This window comes from Platichthys flesus, chromosome 13, assembly GCF_949316205.1.
Source record: "Platichthys flesus chromosome 13, fPlaFle2.1, whole genome shotgun sequence".
Taxonomy (NCBI): domain Eukaryota; kingdom Metazoa; phylum Chordata; class Actinopteri; order Pleuronectiformes; family Pleuronectidae; genus Platichthys; species Platichthys flesus.
The window spans coordinates 20,864,421-20,883,858 of NC_084957.1; the positions used below are offsets into that span (position 1 = coordinate 20,864,421).

The 19,438-nt window shown below is 39.7% G+C and overlaps 1 protein-coding gene across 3 annotated transcripts; it reads left to right on the top strand.

Annotated features, from left to right (window-relative positions):
- The first annotated feature begins 222 nt into the window (after positions 1-222).
- ift88 (intraflagellar transport 88 homolog) lies at positions 223-19,408 on the top strand. Of its 3 annotated transcripts, XM_062402558.1 has the most exons (25): positions 223-408; positions 661-723; positions 1,463-1,522; positions 1,635-1,688; positions 1,857-1,920; positions 2,093-2,162; positions 2,425-2,515; positions 3,080-3,184; positions 3,286-3,388; positions 3,746-4,092; positions 4,380-4,450; positions 4,568-4,654; positions 5,794-5,893; positions 7,402-7,488; positions 7,619-7,805; positions 8,303-8,411; positions 8,557-8,707; positions 8,802-8,917; positions 9,269-9,321; positions 9,453-9,518; positions 9,636-9,742; positions 12,913-12,985; positions 14,968-15,018; positions 18,286-18,393; positions 18,596-19,408. In XM_062402558.1, exons 1-25 carry the CDS (start codon positions 328-330, stop codon positions 18,715-18,717), a joined length of 2,526 nt encoding a protein of 841 aa, XP_062258542.1. In that variant the 5' UTR covers positions 223-327; the 3' UTR covers positions 18,718-19,408. The 3 variants fall into 3 exon arrangements, with proteins under 3 accessions (XP_062258542.1, XP_062258543.1, XP_062258544.1); XM_062402559.1 differs by lacking the exon at positions 14,968-15,018; XM_062402560.1 differs by lacking the exons at positions 14,968-15,018; positions 18,286-18,393; positions 18,596-19,408 and adding an exon at positions 13,535-13,629.
- Positions 19,409-19,438: the final 30 nt, after the last annotated feature.

Below are 19,438 nucleotides of genomic sequence, written 5' to 3' on the forward strand. Positions count from 1 at the left end.
AAGTAAATATTTTCTTAGTTTAAGAATCAATTCGAGTGAAACTCTGATTGTAACAGACGCAGGGCTTGTGGGCTCGAGCTTGTATCCTGGCAACGGCAGAAATCAGCTCGAGCCAATCAAATTACCGCCACACGATGATGGACGCGAGACTACCCAATCAGAAGCTTGGGAAAACAATTGTCCCACCCATGCGGCTGGGAATTGTGGGACTGATCCGGTGAAACGACAACAAACGGACTTTTTGCTGCTACTCGGCGATGCTAAGCGTTTTATTTCCACATTTATAGACTTGTCCTCCCCGCACCTCTCAGGAGGAGAAGAGGAGACATGGAGAACGTGCACCTGGCTCTGGAGGAGGAGGACCTTTACTCCGGCTACAACGACTACAATCCAACATTTGACTCCGAGGTAAGTTAGCAACTATGCTACATGATGGAGCCCAACTACTATCGATGTTAAATAACTAGAAACTACGCGGAAATTATTTGACATAACTTTTTGCTTGTGAAGTTCTGTCACTGCATTGGTTGTTTAGTGTGTGTGCGTGTGTGTGTGTGTGTGCGTGTGTGTGTGTGTGTGCGTGTGTGCGTGTGCGTGTGCGTGTGTGTGTGTGAAGAATACAGATTTGTTGTTATTAGCTAATTTCTTCTGACTTTAAAGGAGCTGGAGAATGATGCAGGCTTCCAGCAAGCAGTGAGAACCAGTCATGGAAGAAGACCCCCGGTAGGTGCAGTCCTCTTCTGCCTGTGTGTGTTTGTAATGAACTCGTTTTAGTTGCCTCTTCAGGGGCTTTTCCATTTAAACAAGGTGGTTTTGATGAAGCCCAAAGCCTGGACCTGATGCTGAGAAACTGAACATTGAGGTCCTGGTTCAGTGTAAAATGTGAATTGTGGCCGGGTTAAGATTAGAGTTAAGATTAGAGTTAAGATGGGTTCGGGATGGATTGGCCATGGTTAAGTTTAAGGTTTGGTTAGGCTGTCTAGTTCATTATTTTATTGACACAAACATATAAAACACTTCAGTCAAAACAATATGAAAATTATTGAGAAAAAAAAATCATTCTTTCAGCGATAGACTGCAGACAGACTGGGCAAACAACCACACACACACATTATGGACTTTAACTCAGAATTTACTCTCTTAACTGTGCAATATTCATCCTGTCTGTGCAACACAATGATTCATGTGCAATCCTTTAGCTGTACATATTCTGAAACTGCACATACGTTCTTGTTTTTATTCCGTTCATATTTTTATATATATATTTTGGATTTTCTTACACCCTGAGTATTATCCTTACACTTAAATATTGCATTTTACTTAAGTATTGATAAGATAAATAATAACTATGAATGGAAGTCAATGCAGTTTTCTAACAGAGATAGCAGTGCATACTAAATGATGTCCCAATTGTAGTCTTTGTTCATACTCATGTAAAATTACCACATCTTTGATTTGACAGATGACTGCCAAATTTCCCGGCACTGCCATTGGAGCTCGGCCTTTAGCGACTTCATTTGGAGTAAGTACAGCAAGATACAGTGAAATTTAACAATGAAAATGTTTTTGTCTCATATTTGCACATTAAAAGATCTTGTCAAGTAAACAGCGTTCAATTATTTTGTTTCTTTAAGTCTCGTATCCCTATGACATCTTCAATGGGCAGACCTGTGACTGGAGCTGTGCAGGTGAGGGGGATTTAGTGATTCTAAGCTCCCATATTTATAATTTTTAATACATTTTTCCTTTTTAATGAAGAATATGGATGATTATAATTACAAGTACTTTTGCAAAGTTTTTGGGGCAGTACTACATATTTATTTAAAGTTCATCAACCATCTCATATAATGTGACAGGACGGAGCCGCCCGACCAATGACTGCTGTAAGAGCCGCAGGCTACACCTCCTCCATGACTCGTGGTGAGTGAGATTCTTTTACTCTGTGTAGTTAGCTGATGTGTCATTTATTTATTTATACCACTATTTGGAAACCTAAGGATTTTTCATCTGTGCGTTAATATCAATTATTTACTAAATGATCTACGAGAACAAACTGTAGCTCTAATAACTTTTTTTGTTTTTGTTTCTTTAGGCTCAAATTTTGACCCTCTGGGACAGTCCAGAGGCCCCGCCCCTTCTCTAGAGGCCAAGAATGAGGATACGTGAGTTGAACTTTTCAACATTCTTTGAAAAATATGACTGCATCATCCAAACTCTGCATTTTCTCATTAGCAATGTGCAAGGGAGAGACTTTTGTAAAAGTGTTTAAAGGTGTTGTATAGAATCTTGAAAAAAACTACAAACAATCAATCCAAGATACCATTTTCAATTGAAACTACAACTAATACATTTGTATGGTTATAAAGCTTCATGCTTTCAAGCTACATGATCCCACATTGCATTTCTGTGCCTGTGATCTTTTAGGCCTGAGGAGAAGATCAAGATCCTGGAGAAGAAAGTGAATGACTTGATAGAGGAGAGCTGCATGGCACAGAGCATTGGAGCCTTGCAACTGGTCAGACCCTGTTAAACAATAACGTAGAGTTAAATAATATTTGCAGTTTGGATTTGGATGAGGCAGTGAATAGTGACAAGTGTCAACTCCAGCTGACAGGTCTGCTGTTCTATCAAATTCAGGACTGTTATGAAGCTTTCCGTTACTAAACCTAAAAAGGTGGATGAGCAAAACCCCTAGTCTGTCTGAGATTGTAATAGTTTATAATCTAAACACTGTCTCAAAGTTATTTGTCAGCGGATGAACAGTATTTATCAGCCAAGTGCCAAATATACCGGCAAGATATGTCTCATCTTGGACACAGACGTCAGCATCACGTTTTACGTATGTTTGAGTTTTTATGTGTGCATGTTTCTTAGTGGACTGACTGTGTGTGTGTGTGTGTGTGTGTGTGTGTGTGTGTGTGTGTGTGTGTGTGTGTGTGTGTGTGTGTGTGTGTGTGTGTGTGTGTGTGTGTGTGTGTGTGTGTGTGTGTGTGTGTGTGTGTGTGTGTGTGTGTGTGTGTGTGTGTGTGTGTGTGTGTGTGTGTGTGTGTGTGTGTGTGTGTGTGTGGTGATTCTTCAGTCTCTTGAAAAAGGCAAGGAGGCAGGGAGGAAGGAGAGAGCACTGGTGAGACAGAGGGAACAGACCGGAAATGCTGAACACATCAATCTAGACCTCACCTACTCGGTAAGTATGTCTGTTGTATGTCACTGATTGCTCTAAACCCTGAGCCGTCTGTGTTTGAAATTATTTGATTTCAAAATATTTAAAACAACTGTCATTACCAGGTTTTGCTCAACCTTGCCAACCAGTATGAGAACAATGAAATGTACCCCGAGGCCCTAAACAGCTACCAGGTCATTGTGAAGAACAAGATGTTCAATAATGCAGGTAAGCAGACTCGTCACCTTCACACAGGTGACAGATGTGTTTAAGACTACGGCAACATCTTTCTGTCTAAAATATTGTTTTATAAACTGTTGCACATGGATAGGAATAAGAAGAACACAGAGAGTGGAAAAGATGGGTAACCAACAAACATCTGTTATTAGGTTAGGGAACAAAGATACAAACCACTGTATCATTTTGTGTTTTATGATTAATGTGAACATGACTGAAACTGTTTGGCCCACAAGCTTGTGTGTAGACTATCAATGTTTGAATTAACCCTAGACACTCTGTTACATGCTGATTATTATATTAGTCGTACTAGTTTTCCCACACACAACATCTATGCTGTTCCTCCAGGCCGACTCAAGGTCAACATGGCCAACATCTACTTCAAACAGAAAAACTACCCCAAAGCCATCAAATTCTATCGAATGGCGCTTGATCAGATCTCCAACGCTCACAAAGAAATGAGGATCAAGATCATGCAGAACATCGGCGTGGTCTTTGTTCGCATGGGTCAGTACTCGGATGCCATCACATCTTTCGAACACATCATGAGTGAGAGCCCCAACATTAAGACAGGCTTCAACCTCATCCTGTGCTACTACGCCATCGGTGACAGGGAGAGGATGAAGAAGGCCTTTCAGAAGCTCATTTCAGTCCCTCTGGGCATCGATGATGAAGACAAATACATCGCATCTAATGTGCGTAACAGTAAGATACTGTATACACAAATGCAAATGTATTTAGTCTTCTCATAATGAATTGGAATTGTCCCCAAGCCCTTCCAACATAGTTGCTATGTGACTAAAAATGCAGGTTGTAGAGATTGACCAGGAATAACAATATGTTTAATTCGAAATTACTTTTCTTCTTTTGTTGGTCACTACAGACCATATAAAGAATTTATTTACTTACAGTCATGTGTCGGTGATCATTGAACATGATGCTCAAGGTCTGAAATCAAACCTTTTCCTGTTGATTCTTTAAGGATGACACCAGTTCCAATATGGTCGCCGAGGCCATTAAGAATGACAAGCTTCACCAGATGGAGAGAGATCTGTAAGAAAGATTTACGCAACAACATTTCTCTTCTATAATCATTTTCTTGGCTTTAACAAATGTGTTTTTGTACCTTTGGCTTCCTGAATTCGGTTTATTTCCTCTTGCCTTACATAGAAAAGTCCTGGCTGAGAAATACATCATGACTGCAGCCAAACTAATAGCTCCGACTATTGAGACTACCTTTGCCACTGGATTTGACTGGTTGGTTACGTTTCTTTCTTACAGTGTTTATTCATTGTAATTTGACTCAAGCTCATAGACATCGCTTTAAAATATTTAAAAAATTGTGGTTTGGTGACATATAAGTGGGATAAGAGGTAGGTGACAACATTAATAGGAATTATTTCCATGAATTAGTGTTCACTAAACCAGGCTTTAAATTGGCATTGATTTCCACCCTGTTTTGTAACTGAATGCAAATGTGAACAAAAATAACTACAGGTCTATAGTTTTAAGATGTCTTGTGCAAACGTTAGAACCACCAGATGGAATAGAACAGAACAGAGCAGTTATTAAGATGAATCTTCAAATCTCAGAGCAAGTTTGAAAACAGCAGTTTCGCCTCTCGCTCAGGTGCTTCTGAGACTGAGGCACCAGCAAACGTGTTTAATATTTTTGATTAGGGAGTTTTCCGCGGCTGATTGCTGCAGTAAATGTCTATGAGGGAGGCGATGAACTGTTAAAAGAGGAGAGGAGCCAGTTTCCTCACTGCTTATGAGGATTTTATTCCCATGACACGTCTTTGGTTGGAATTGAAAAAAGCTGGTTGTTCACCTTCCAGTGTACCTCATAGATGAGATCAATTTAATCAGCCAAAATCACAATGCATCTTGGAGAGCAGTGTTTATGCACCTCACTTATAGGTCAGATTAAAATAAAGAGCCATTGTAACACTGGCCGGTGAAGGAGACTTCTTACAAGCATTTTGTTCATATTGAAAAGTTCAGATCTGAGTTATTCACTCAAATCAAAAACAGGCAAGGAACAGGCCAACATCTGATCTCATACTCAAGAAGGAACCCGATGAAGAATCAGAGAGAGCATGTGGTGAACAACAATGACAATATGGCACTGTAGAATGTACAAGACAGAGAATAAAAGGGGTTTACTGGCAGGGCCACAGGGGCAGCGTGATTGGGTGCAGGTGAGTGACAGTAAAGTGACCAGGAACTGAAACGACAGGAAATGTTAGTGAGCAGTCAAAATAAAACAGGAAATACACACGTGAAAAAACTACCTTGACATTACAAATTTTACATGAAATTTTCAGCAAGCATCAAATGATCTGACAGGATATATAAAGTGTTACACTGAGCATGTTTGGTATCTTGTGTTTTCAGGTGTGTGGACATGGTGAAAAGTTCTCAGTACGTCGAGCTAGCAAACGATCTTGAGATCAACAAAGCCATCACCTATCTCAGACAAAAGGACTTCAACCAGGTGAGTTTGATTATTCTCAGCAGCATAAAGGGCAATACCACTCAATTTTGGCATCTCCCATCTTTGGTTTGTGGTGAGAGGAAGATTAACTACAGACTTCACCCACCATGCCACAATATTTGAACTCCAACTGGAGTTGTAGGACTGAATAGAGCATGTACAAAGGGGCTTTCTCGCAAGGTTAAATCAAGTTAGATCTTGCTAATATTTGCCATTTGTGTAACAAATGATATATTTGAGAACAGGCTGACTTTAACACAGTTATCAAATGTAATGTAGTTACAGGGACTGAGTTTTTAAACAAAATATTTGCTGCATCTATGTTTTTTATTCTCACTGTTGCTGAGCTACTTACTTTTAAAGTGGCTGTCTCTATCAGAGTAGCAGTTAAATCTATACATTCATTCATTGAGTGGTATTTCCCTGTGAGCATATTTGCCATTTTGATGGTCTGGTTTTTGTTGTCCTTTCACAGTATATTTATTTTTTTCCATCTTATTATTATTAATTTTTTTACAACATTGTGGTTCTGAGCAGTAATTGGTCAGTTCTGTTTGTGTGTATGACAGTTTTCTACTGCTGAGGCTGTTTCTACAGCTTCAGACCCTAAATTTCTGCTGCTCACTACCTCCATTCTCTCTTGCTTTTGTCTTATTTCCTTCCCATCTGCATGCCTAAGGTTGAGGTATGTGTGCCTTCTGTTTCCATGTTTGATTGTGTTTTTTGTTTTTGTTGACATTACCAAAGCATGCCTTCTACAAATATCAGCACTGCTAGGAGACGTTGAAGAAGCAGCTATTGCTTTTAAACTCCACAGATCAGTGAAGAGAATCTGGAGTCCTAAAGGAAATTCTAACCAAAAATAAACCAGTGAGCTCTCATGTAACTTCAGCTGTGCCTCTGGAGCTGTTAATATAAGAGATGACACCGAGCAGCTCCAATATCTCCACTCACAGTATTATAACTACAGTAGAGTCAACTATCTTGTATCCCAGACTTTACACCCTCTGCATGTGTGTGGTGCTTTTGGGCTTATCGAGCGACAGCGATGGTGGTAGTTGTGGTGTAAGCTGCCTCATCAGTGCAGCTTTAGCTTCTGTTTACACTCTAATACTGGTGGAAACTCTCCCTAGTAGGTTTACATTGGCTCAACTTAAATGGTAATGTGAAGATGTTTTTGGAGGAAATGATGATCGTTACCTGTGTCATAATCCATTGCAAAATTCCAATGGGTGTTTTTTTTTAATAATAATAAATATATTATTAATATCAAAATTTGTAATGTAATTAATATTGTTTGAATTGATTATTGCCAAATCATTCTTGCAATGTTTAACTAGTTTTCCAGTGAATATATCATTTATTGAGCTTTTTTATTAAATAAAGTGTAATCAACATTAGTTTGGATGTTCGTTACATACTGGGGAGTAGTACAGTATTATAGTAATAAACTAGAGAAAAGCCAGTGTCAAATGTGTATTAATTAGCTTTTTTAAATATTTTGTCAGGCAGTTGAAACCCTGAAAACGTTTGAGAAGAAGGACAGCAGAGTGAAGAGCGCTGCCGCCACCAACCTTTCTTTCCTGCACTTCCTGGTAAGACTCTTCAATGTTTTTAATTTTAAACTAAACCATCCAGATGTAAAGACGGTGGAGTTGCAGCCTCTATTCTCAGTCCCAAGTTGGTACCAGTAGATCCTTCCATCTGACCTTTAACCTCCAACAGGAGAAGGAATATGAGCAGGCTGAGCGCTACGCTGACCTCGCCATGAACGCCGATCGCTACAATCCAGCAGCACTGATCAACAAGGGCAACACTCTGTTCGTCAAACAGGACTATGAGAAGGCTGCAGAGTTCTACAAAGAAGCGCTGAGGAATGACTCCTCCTGCACCGAGGCCCTCTACAACCTGGGTAACACCTGCTTTTATCACAGAGGAGCTCATTCATTCTTGACCACCATGGATACCAATGACTATTCAGGTTGTTAAACCTAAATTGGGAACATGATTATTACATTTCATCAGCTTTTAAGTTGATGTTTTGAACTTGTTTGCAAACAGAGATTTATTTACACATCCAGCAGCTCTGAGCAACACATCTGGATTTGTGTAGGCCACCTGACGGACGTAATATTCGCTCATTTTAGCTTTGTTTTTGGTCTTCACTAATTCAGTAAACCAAACAGTGAAGTTGTTAAACAATGAGTTGAACATTCCTTCAAAGAGCTGCATATTCAGCTGATAATTCTGTCAGTTCATCACAGTGACATCTTTCACGTCTACACATTATTTCCACACTTTTTTATGATCCATTTTTATTATAAAAGTATTCGTTATAGCTGCTTTAAATTGTCTATAGTCACCGTATACTTAAAGTTAATTGTTTTCGTCTCCTTCCACTTGTACCAGGTCTATCCTATAAAAAACTGAATCGACTGGAGGAGGCCCTGGACTGCTTCCTGAAGCTCCATGCCATTCTGAGGAACAGTGCCCAGGTCATGTACCAACTGGCTCATCTGTATCCTACTGATAACAAGTGATTGGGAATGTGCTTATCTCTGTGTTATAAAGTGTAACTGCTTCAGACAGTTGGACCTTAGAGGTTTTTTTCAAACTCAATCCCCATATCAGCATCTCTTCGTCCTTGACTCACTGGGTCTCAGCTATGAGCTTCTGGAGGATTCCCAACAGGCCATTGAGTGGTTGATGCAGGTCATCAGTGTAACTCCCACAGACCCACAGGCATTGGCCAAGCTGGGGGAGCTGCACGATAGCGATGGGGACAAGTCCCAGGCCTTCCAGTACTATTATGAGGTACGAGAATTATACCTGAACGTTTCTCTGGACTTATTGATGAGCACACATTTATATTAGTGCTTTGATGTTGTTGGATTGTGTTGCTGTCAAGTCTTTCAGATACTTCCCCTCCAACATCGATGTGATTGAGTGGCTCGGAGCGTATTACATCGAGACTCAGTTTTGTGAAAAAGCTATTCAGTACTTTGAAAGAGCCACACTCATTCAGTAAGTAACAGAATTGACTTTACTTTAGAAGATAATACAAACCAAATAGATATTTGTAAAAGTGATTATTCAACATAATGCTCAAACATTTGAGAGTATTTTTTGTTGATTAGACTCAGGAATTCATCTAAGTCATCTTAGAAGAAACCTTGTTTTAATTGTTTTGTTAAATTCTTTCAAAAGTTTGAAAGTTTCTCATCTGGAAGTATTTTTTTTTCATTTGAGCAAAAATAACAGATTATTTGATTCTATTTGCCTCCCAGCTGAATTCAAAATTGACTTTTTACAATCCCTTTTAATTAATAGAATTTTTTCGGTGCAGGATTGTGAAATTCAGTTATGTTTTCACAGACCAACACAGGTGAAGTGGCAGCTCATGGTGGCAAGCTGCTACAGAAGAAGTGGTGAGAATAATATTTATGTAACTGAATATTCTCTACCAGTTTGATACCGAAAACCTGATCATAAGCCTGTCCTCCCTGAGTGCTAGCTGAGAACTACAATGAATTTAGCTCTTTTTCTTTTCCCTTTACAGGAAACTACCAAAAAGCTCTGGAAACATATAAAGACATCCACCACAAGTTTCCAGAAAATGTGGAATGTAATTCATCTCATTTGTTTCACACTTTTCATCCTAGCTCTGGAAAACTAACCATTACATAATCCACCGATCAGAGCGTGAAGAAAATATAAACATCTTCTGTATGTCTGTGTTCAGGTCTGCGTTTCCTGGTGAGGCTGTGCACGGACATGGGACTGAATGAAGTCCAAGAATACGCCACCAAGCTGAAGAAGGTGGAGAAGATGAAGGAGATGAGAGAACAGGTACATCTCTTCTGGCTTTTCTTGCAAGGAAATATATTTTCTGCCCATTTTTATCACCACCTGAGGTTGTCAGATAGGTATTCACCCTGTCCACGGTCTATAAAAGTTTTTACAGTTGGGTTTCTTGAGAAAATATATCACAAAGGAAGCTATGCATTTTGCATTTGATTTAAACAGAAGTTAAAAGGAATGTCTAACTAATCAAATCAAATTTTATTTGTATAGCCCATATTCACAAATCACAATTTGTCTCATAGGGCTTTAATATGGTGTGACATCCTCTGTCCTTAACCCTCAGCAAGAGTAAGGAAAAACTACTAAAAACCCTTTTAACAGGGTAAAAATACATAGAAACCTCATAAAGAGCCACATGTGAGGAATCCCTCTCGCAGGACAGACAGAAGTGCAATAGATGTCAGGTGTACGAAAACATCCTCAAGATTAAAGGTTTTAGCAGCATTGATGAGGGTAAACATTTTGAAGGATAACTTCAATACTATATGTCAAGCAGTCCTGCTGCAATCATAGTCTATGGTCAGTTGCCAGCAAGATCATGATCCACCATCTAGATCGGATGCCACTATAGTCCACAGTCATTGTCCACTGCCGCTTATTAGGATCCCTCATCGGCTGCCGACCTCGGCCGTGGTCCACCACCATTATATTATGCCAACTTGACACATGATCAGCCCGCAAGATATAGAATCCGCCATACTGGATCCACCATTGCGACCTCACTGAGCAGATGAAAAGAACTGCAGAAATGCACTGACAAAAACAAAAGATTCAGAGACCAGCCCTAAGTGTTAAATCAACAGTAGATTTGTTGCTTTTGAGAAAAACCGCAACATTAAAACCTAATGAGCAGAAACAGAGATTGAAGATATCCTGGATTACTATTTAATCGTCCAGATGCTTCAAAATATAAAACTCATTAATTGTCAAATGGGTATCTTCAGCTGTGCTTTGAATTCAGTGTTAATTTCGTTGACGATAACGATGACGAAATATAGACGAAACGAAAACGGATCTTTGAAAAAAAAAACTATGACTAAATAAATTTGTAACTTTCGTTGACGAGACGAGACGAAAATGTTGGTGGTTCACTAAAAAAGTCACAATAATTTTATTAACATCATCGTATCAGGCCGTCATAAAGTATCAGGAGCGGGCGTGTGTGTGTGCGTGTGCGTGTGCGTGTGCGTGTGCGTGTGCGTGTGCGTGTGCGTGTGTGTGTGTGTGTGTGTGTGTGTGTGTGTGTGTGTGTGTGTGTGTGTGTGTGTGTGTGTGTGTGTGTGTGTGTGTGTGTGTGTGTGTGTGTGTGTGTGTGTGTGTGTGTGTGTGTGTGTGTGTGCTCCCAGATAGCGCACCGGTCCCAAGGCTCCGCCCCCGCCACGCTCACTCGCTCAGAGACACAAGATCAGAGCTAGTACACAGCTATTAGGCTGCAGCTATATGTTTTTATAGAAAAGGAGTTTAATTTGGCTATTAAATGTGACTAAAACTAGACTAAAATGGAATTTGTTTTCATCGACTAAAACTAGACTAAAACTAAGAAGGATAAAAATGACTAAATGTGACTAAAACTAAAATGCATTTTTCGTCAAAAGACTAAGACTAAATTAAAAATAGCTGCCAAAATTAACACTGGTTGTACATGTGTTTATTAACATAATGCAGCTTCATAAATGACCAGCTTGTTCTGCAGTTCAACAGACGTGTTAGTCTTTCCCTCTTGTCTTGGCATCCTGTCGCCTTTTCTGGACAAGATCAAACTGATTGAAGACATATACTTCTCCTTTTGCCATGAAGTTACCAAAGCTTTAGAAATGCACCAGTAAAAGGCAGTTTTTTTTCTCCTGTTGATTTTTCCTCAAATCAGGGTTGAGAAGAGGACAGCCACTTCCCAGCTGTTTACCACCTGGTTGACACGAACGCTGGGTCATTAGCTGTTGTGTTAGAGAAATCAAACAACGAGAATAGCCCAACAGTCCCTCTTAATTCATCAAGTTGCACCAAATTGCACACATTACAGATATCAGTCCCATTTAATATCAATAAATTATACCCTGAAATATTGGTAAAAATGTCCTCACAATTTCGAGAGTTTTTTTTTTTTTCCTGGATCTGCTCCAAGAAAGACAATGCCAATGTCCTGGGTGCAGGAAACTAACATCAGATGTTAACAATCTGATGCTACATGCTGTTTGTGATGTTCTACATTATTATTATTTAGGATTTAAACTCCATTCAGCTCAAAGCTGGAAAAAACTCTCCCCCAAAACAGCCCCAAATTCCAACTAGTTTCAATTATTTCAGCTGTGCATCCTTATCTTGAAGGAAGGTTTAATTAATATCTGTGGTGGCTTTAAGATTTATAATTCCGCACCAGAAATAGATGACAGTGCTGTGATCCACAAAACTGGAGCAGCTCTGGGGTCAGTCGAGTTTTGAAGAAGACAGAGTAACAGAACCTTGTGCTGTGCCTGTGGAGATTTTTATCAGGGCCAGGAACAGATGAGACGGAGGATTTTGTAAAATCAAAACCAGCTGCTCTTAAATCAGCCCAGAGACGCTGTTGGATCAGAGTAATGTTTCTACAGAGAGATAGACGGAGCCAGAGGGTTGACTCAATATTCCCAGACATCTCCAAACTGAGTGACAGCGAAAAAACAACCGATCCTGCTAAAGGGACTGCATAGTTTATGAAATGATGAATGAGGGAATGATTTGAAGAAAGATATGAGGAATATTAAATCACAGTTCTCATGCTAAGTGTGTTCTTTTTTTTCATTGTATTCCCAATGTAACATTTTGTTTTGTCTCCAACTTTACTTATAACTAATCATTTCTGTGGATCGACTCCACCGTCTAAGTTATTCCACACAAACAGGACATTTAAGACTTGATTATATGACATTTATATTAACCTCTTAATACTTAGCTTTCAATTTCCATAATGTTTTTATGTGAATGTTTATACTTATACTAGTTTTCATGCCAATAGAAATGACTAAACCTACCAGAGACAACAGCAGAGACAAATAAAGAGAGAGGCAAACAGCCACATAGGCTGAGCAATGGGTAAAAAAATGTGACATCAGAAAAGTGAACATGATTTAAAAAACTAATAAAAGCAAAAACTCATTGTTATTTCTCTCCTCCTGCAGAGAGTGAAGTCTGGTAGAGAGGGAAGCGCCCGAGGTCGGAGAGAAGGCAGAGAGGGCAGCGGTGGGAGTGCCGGTAAGTCCATCACCATAAGATTTATAAGATTCCTACTGTGGCCTCAGGTAGCGACATATCGTCCAATATTCTGATCACTGGTTTCCACATTATGTATGGTTTGTAGACCATGGACAGTACTAATCTATACTTGAGATTAACATGTGAGAAGTCAGACATCTGTAGTTACCTTCATCATAAACCATTTAAACATGAGTGTATATATTGATAGTATAGGCAGAGCTCTGTTCTGAACACCAGTATTAAGTGCAGTACAGTTTGAAATACAATTACATATATTGGTAAAGTCTTTATTGTCACTGTCTTAGAGAAACCACTACAATGAAATTAGAGATGCTACTTCTGAAACCGATCTTATTGTATTGAAACAAGCCTCAATCAAAAGGAATAAGTTTAAGATTCTTTATTTATTTGGCGTGATGTTAATTTTAATTAGAACTGATAATCAACACTTCTCTGCCTCGTTAGTGTTTTTAAGTTTATATATTTTATATGTCAACGCTTCTGTCTCTCTTCCATCTGCCGCTCACACATGCTGCTCATCATTAGCCCCCTCCACATCTGTCCTCGCCTCTCCTAAGAAGGCCAGAGTTATGGGTAAACCTCTGTACATCACCCTAACCCCTATGTTTTAGATATATAGATAGATATGTACTCTATTGATCGCAAATTGGGAAAGTATTTTGTTACAGCAGGGTGAAAAGGGTATTGCACATTCAGAGATTAACGATAAAACTGATAGGAAAAATTAAGAATTAAAATAGCTGAAACATCTACTTGCTTCCTCCCACTTTCCAGAAATGAAGTCAAAATATTCCAGTTAAGAATTCAGCGATTTTGCACATTTGATGCCATAGTCTGAGCTATCAGGGGGTGTGGCCATGGTATCGAAGACCTGCAGATACGTTTGTTGGACCAATCGGGCGTCTGTGTCAGCTGTCAATCATGATGTCCCATTTTTACAGCATCAGAAAACTAATTAAAACCAAACTTAGTGGAAAATGAACACTTAGACAAACATCAGTGTGATATGAACTTGTCCCATCTTCTAACATGAAGGAGGTGGGCTTTATGACTGCAGGCAGCCAGCCGAGGGCGATAGAGATGAATCGGCTTCGCTTTCGGCATGACTTCATTTTGTCCATCTTTGTATCCAGTCTGATACGTTCGTTTTAGGAGACCTGACGACACAGAGGTCACAGCAGACACCTGAGAAGTCTAACACACACACACACACGCACACACACACACACGCACACACACACACACACACACACACACACACACACACACAGTTTTCACTCCCTCACTACAGATCCACAACAAACACAGACACACACTCTGGATTGGCTCTGACACTGGAACGCTGGCTCCTCTGCAACTTTTTAATGAAATCCAGACAAACTACAGCGCTGCCAAAAACCAGGCCCAGCTTTGCTCTGCTGTGCAGCTTCATGTCTGTAGTGTCCTGTAATGTGGTGAAACATATATCAATAAATCAGACACCTGTTAATGTTCATGCCGCTCCATCCTGCCAATACTCCCATTAGTCCCCAGTGTCGTTATAAATTAAGAACCTCAAACTCATGGGTTTTTAATGCCTGACAGTTCTGTAGTACCAGAGTTGTAAGTGGATCTGTTAAAACAAACTTATCCTGGTGGTTTTTCAACACAACCTTATATGTTTTATTGTCTCAAAATTGGTTACAACAGAAGTTGTCTAACTAAAGCCCAAACTCTTCTCTTACTTACTTACGCACATCAGAGGACGTCAAAGCAGGTGAGAGGGGGAACGTGTTTGGATAAGAATTGAACTCTCGTTGCACATGTCATACTTGTTTCCTCTTTCTGTGCTGTTTATTTCCTTTTCTCTATCCGTTTACATTTTTTCAATCCATCTCTTTAATCTTTCTTTTTGTTTCTCTCTCTGGCTCTTCCGATCTCCATCTGTATTCTCACTGTGCTTCCTCTTTGCTGTGCAGTTGCCCAGGCTGAGTCTAAACAACTCAGTCCACTGTTGGACTCGGGGAAAGGTATGTGAGATTATTACTCAGAAACGATAAAGTGAAACCTGCTGGATGATAAATAGGCTCTTCTAGCCAGTTGTTCATCAGAGATGTGGGAGAACTCAAACACCAGAGCTCAATAATTTTTCCTAGTGATTTTCAACATCTGAGATAAATCTACAACTTACTAAACTGCTCAAGAGAAACACTGAGAATTATTATTTTATCTTGACTGAGTCTTTGAACATGAAGTTTGTAGTTGATTCAGTTAGAAATTGATCTTCACCTCTTTTGCCCCACTGTGAAGAACAAATCTAACTTCGGTTGAGTATATTTTGCGTAATCCTGCTCACTAGTAATCGCAGACAAAAACATAACCTACTTGGCTGAGGATTATACATTAAAAAAATTAAAGTTAATGGGCCTGAACTGCTCTCAAACCACATCAGGATCCTATAGTCTGTGGCTTCTGTGTTTTAGGTGTGCCAGCTTACTATAAAATAACATGTTAAGACTGACTGTCTTTATTTGCCTTATTTCATGCATTAGCATACAATCAAAAATAAAATACTGCTCCTCCTATACCTACAGTTTACACAAGTCAAAAAGAGAATAATACTAAGGGACAAATTAAAAATCTTATTTCAAAACACCTTCCTTTGCTTTATACCAGTAATATAATAAAAAAATATGTGCACAGTGGTCCTAGGAGAGAAATAATCGCTTGTTTACGTCTTAAAACCATCTCAGTTCCAAACAGACACTTTCAGTTTCCCTGAGGTAAACACACAAGATAAGAAACTTGACTATAGAGTTATTGTCAAAACTCAAGAGGCCGGTTCAGAAATCTTCTGACAGGCAGCTGTGATGTCGGACTGCGGTCAGGGTTTGCACTAAATGCTCCCACAGAGGAGGGAGGGAGGGATCGCACAAACCTCTTTCAGATTTTGGAGAAAATCTTGAGTGCACCTGAGAGTTTTCCCTATTTTCTGTCAAGTCTGCCTATTCGAAGCACTGTACATTGTGTGTGTGTGTGTCTGTGTGTGTTTGTGTGTGTGTCCTGGTTTTTTCACACATCCAAACCTGCGTCATTCCTAGATGTGAATCTGGGAAAAGCCACAGAACAAGAGAAAGGTGTGTCCCTCTTATTGTATTTTTCGGGATCATATTCTCACTGTTTAAATAAATACATTTCTCAACTCTAGGGTTGCACCCATGTTGGGTTTTTGAAGACTATATTTGAACCCTTCTTAGCTCATGTAATCTTTCAAGGGGTTTTCCAGATAACTTTGGGCAGGAAAGTGCGTTTGAAAAGCCAGAAAGTTGACTCACTGATACTGATCAACACCCCTATTGAACCCTCACAGAAATAAGGTGTCTATTCTCACTGTAGAGGCATACAAAACACTCTCATCTCAGCTTTAATCATGGAAACTATTACACAAGATTCACTTAAGGGCTGGCTTTCGACCTGTCGTGTCATCCCTGTTTTCGTGTCTCTCAGTTGTGCATCATAAAAAAAGAGAAATGCAGCTGAGACCGTACTGGGGAGAGGTTTCAGTTTTCCAGCAGTTTACGAGGCCTCGTGTGGGATGTTCAAGAACGTGTGCGAAGGTGGAACATCGGGCCGCCTCCCTCTCTTTCCTGTTTTTCCGTTTTCTGCCATTGCACCCGTCCGTCTCCTTGGCTACCTGGCAGCCAGATGTGGGCTGCTGCTGCTGTCTGTAATCACGTCTGTCCTTCAGAATCACTGCAGCACTTTGTCAGTGTGTCATCTGAGCCTGGAGCATAAACTAATTCATTACATCTCCTGAAGAGTACCAGCTCTGTGTCTAAGATGATTTGGACCCGAGCTGGTGCTGGCACTCAGCGTCTTGCTAAAGGGCACTTCAGATTGTTACAGGGATTGAACCAAGTGCATTATGGTGTTATCTACACACATTTAATGAATGTTTTATCCATCAGTTGAGGCCGATCATGAATATTATAGTAAAACAGTTTTATAATATACATATAATAAGTTATAATTGTTGACTAGCACTTAAAATATCCTGCTAACCTCTACATTATAGTTTATGACATTTATCAGGTGTCCTTATATATTGCTTATATGCTGAATAATGGGACATTTCGATAAAATAGACCATGAGAGTAAAGCCTCTGCTCTTTCGTGTCAATTGGGGCCAGTTGACGTAGTTGGGGCATGTTTGCAGGAAGAATCCTGGGCGCCTTCCACACCAAACTGGTTGAGACCGTGGGGTAGACACAGAATTCACTGGTGGGATAAATATCCGTCTGGTCTGGGAACGCCTCGGAACTCCAAGGAGAAGGCGGGAAGCGTAGTTTGGGAGAGGGATGTCTGGAACACTCTGTTTAGCCTGCTGCAAACATGAGCTGACCTTGGATAAGTGATGGATGGATGCATGGAAGCATAGGTTTCTTGTGAAACTGATTTGTAGAATATTTAATATGTCAATAATAAATAATCTATCACCTACAATAAGCAAATCCCCTTCATCAATTCACTGACTCCTCTGTAATGGACACTCGTTTACTTCGAAATTAGAAGTAAATTTAGATTTCTCATCATCCTCCCAATACAGCGGATACATACCCAAGAGTCAGACTCAAATAAAATGGCAGACATTAAATATACTGTATGCAGCAAACAGGGAGAGATTTCAGACAGTTTGTGTTGTTTGGAAAATCATTTAACCCATGTCAACTTTTATATATTTTAAGATGTTAAAAAATATTCAGCTTATAAGTCAAGAAAGCAAATACACTTGTGCGCACACACACACACACACAAACATACACACATGCATACACACACACTCACTCACTTCATAATTTACAGTCTGTGTGAAATGAAATTCTCACATCTCTGTCATGTTGACTTGTGAGAGTCTAGTTTCAGTTTGAACTCTGTTTGACTTCATCCCTGCAGGGTTTGAGATTGTTAAGGTTGTCATGGACGTTTCTTAATATCTAAAACAGAGACATAAACACAGTCCGAGAACCTTTGAAAATATTGAAATGTTTGACAGCACATCTTGGTCGGACCAGTTACTGGATGAATCCTGAATACTTAGATTTCAGCGTAATGGTTAAAAAATGCGTTCTGTAAGATATGATTGTATAAAAAGTCAAAAGCACATTTCTACACAATACATCTACATAAATCGGTCTATGATTGGGGGATATTTAAACACCTTTAACTGTGTCAGCAAAACTTCATCAGATTATGACTGGTTTGCTAAATTCAAGTGTGTGTGTTTGTGTTTTGTGCAGACAGCAGCCACAGCAGCAACAGCACTAAGGGAGAGCGGCTGAGCGCCAGGATGAGGTCACTTCCTGCCTCCAACGAGCCCTACGAGGCCAACAGCCCAAAAGAACTGGGTGAGGAAAACATATATTCTCTTAGTCTTCACCTCTGAAATCCGTGACTTTTACTTTTATCTTTGAAGCATTTATGTTCTGTGGCTTCCTGGATGATGTGAGAAAACACGTAGAAACCGAAGTGTTAATACAAACACTAGGATTGACTGGTAACAGGAAATGGGGCCGTAATGAGTAAATCTTCTGTTGCTGTCGTGTTTAGATGCGTCCTACGTGGATCCCCTGGGGCCTCAGATGGAGAGGCCGAAGACGGGGGCCAAGAAGCGGGTGGAGGATGACGACTTCGCGGATGAAGAGCTGGGAGACGACCTGCTGCCCGAGTAGCTGCATAATGTTTTTTACATTTTTCGACTTTCACATGGTAAACACTTTACTTTTCATGGTTATGGTCCAAATGAATGTTTACATCAGCCGTGCAGAAGTCTGATGTCTTCACCCGTGTCACATTCGGAAAGGTAAATATTTATACATGTGTATTTAGCAGAGGAATACTTACACTTATAATGTATCAAGACTTATATACATGGACTGATTGCAAAATGTTGCGGCTCAGTATTTTGCACAGCTTTGTTGTTGCTTTTTCCACCAGCACAATGAAACTGACATTTGACCACAACAGTAACGCTTAACTTAAATTTGAACCTGTTTACATGAATTATGTTGAGATATTCTTGGACGTCTTGTTCCAGCCCATGAGTAAATGTGTTGCGCAGGTTACTCAGTGTGGATTTGAACTTTTTCCTTGTAAACCCAGTGCTGGAGCCAAACAATGACAGACATGACATTTTTTTTCTGACAGCGCTGTATGTTTACATGTGTGACCCTGGGAACTCTCTGGAGAATCCACCAGCACAACACATTCACCAGACTCATGTAATAAATCCATTACATGAGTTTACTGTTGTAATTTGTACCAAAATGTTTATTTGTAGTATAATATTTATATTTTCTTGTTTGTTCATTCATTGTTTGCTAAGTATACAATTAAAAGAGACAATATTTATGTAACATTTAACGATGGGTGAGTTTTTTCTAAACAGAACGT

Excerpts from the sequence above, each read along its gene's own strand:
- ift88 (XM_062402558.1), top strand. The coding sequence starts at position 328 with ATGGAGAACGTGCACCTGGCTCTGGAGGAGGAGGACCTTTACTCCGGC. Across the intron at positions 9,322-9,452 it reads AAGCTGCTACAGAAGAAGTG|GAAACTACCAAAAAGCTCTG; the intron begins GTGAGAATAATA and ends TTCCCTTTACAG. Across the intron at positions 12,986-14,967 it reads GGGCAGCGGTGGGAGTGCCG|TTGCCCAGGCTGAGTCTAAA; the intron begins GTAAGTCCATCA and ends TTTGCTGTGCAG.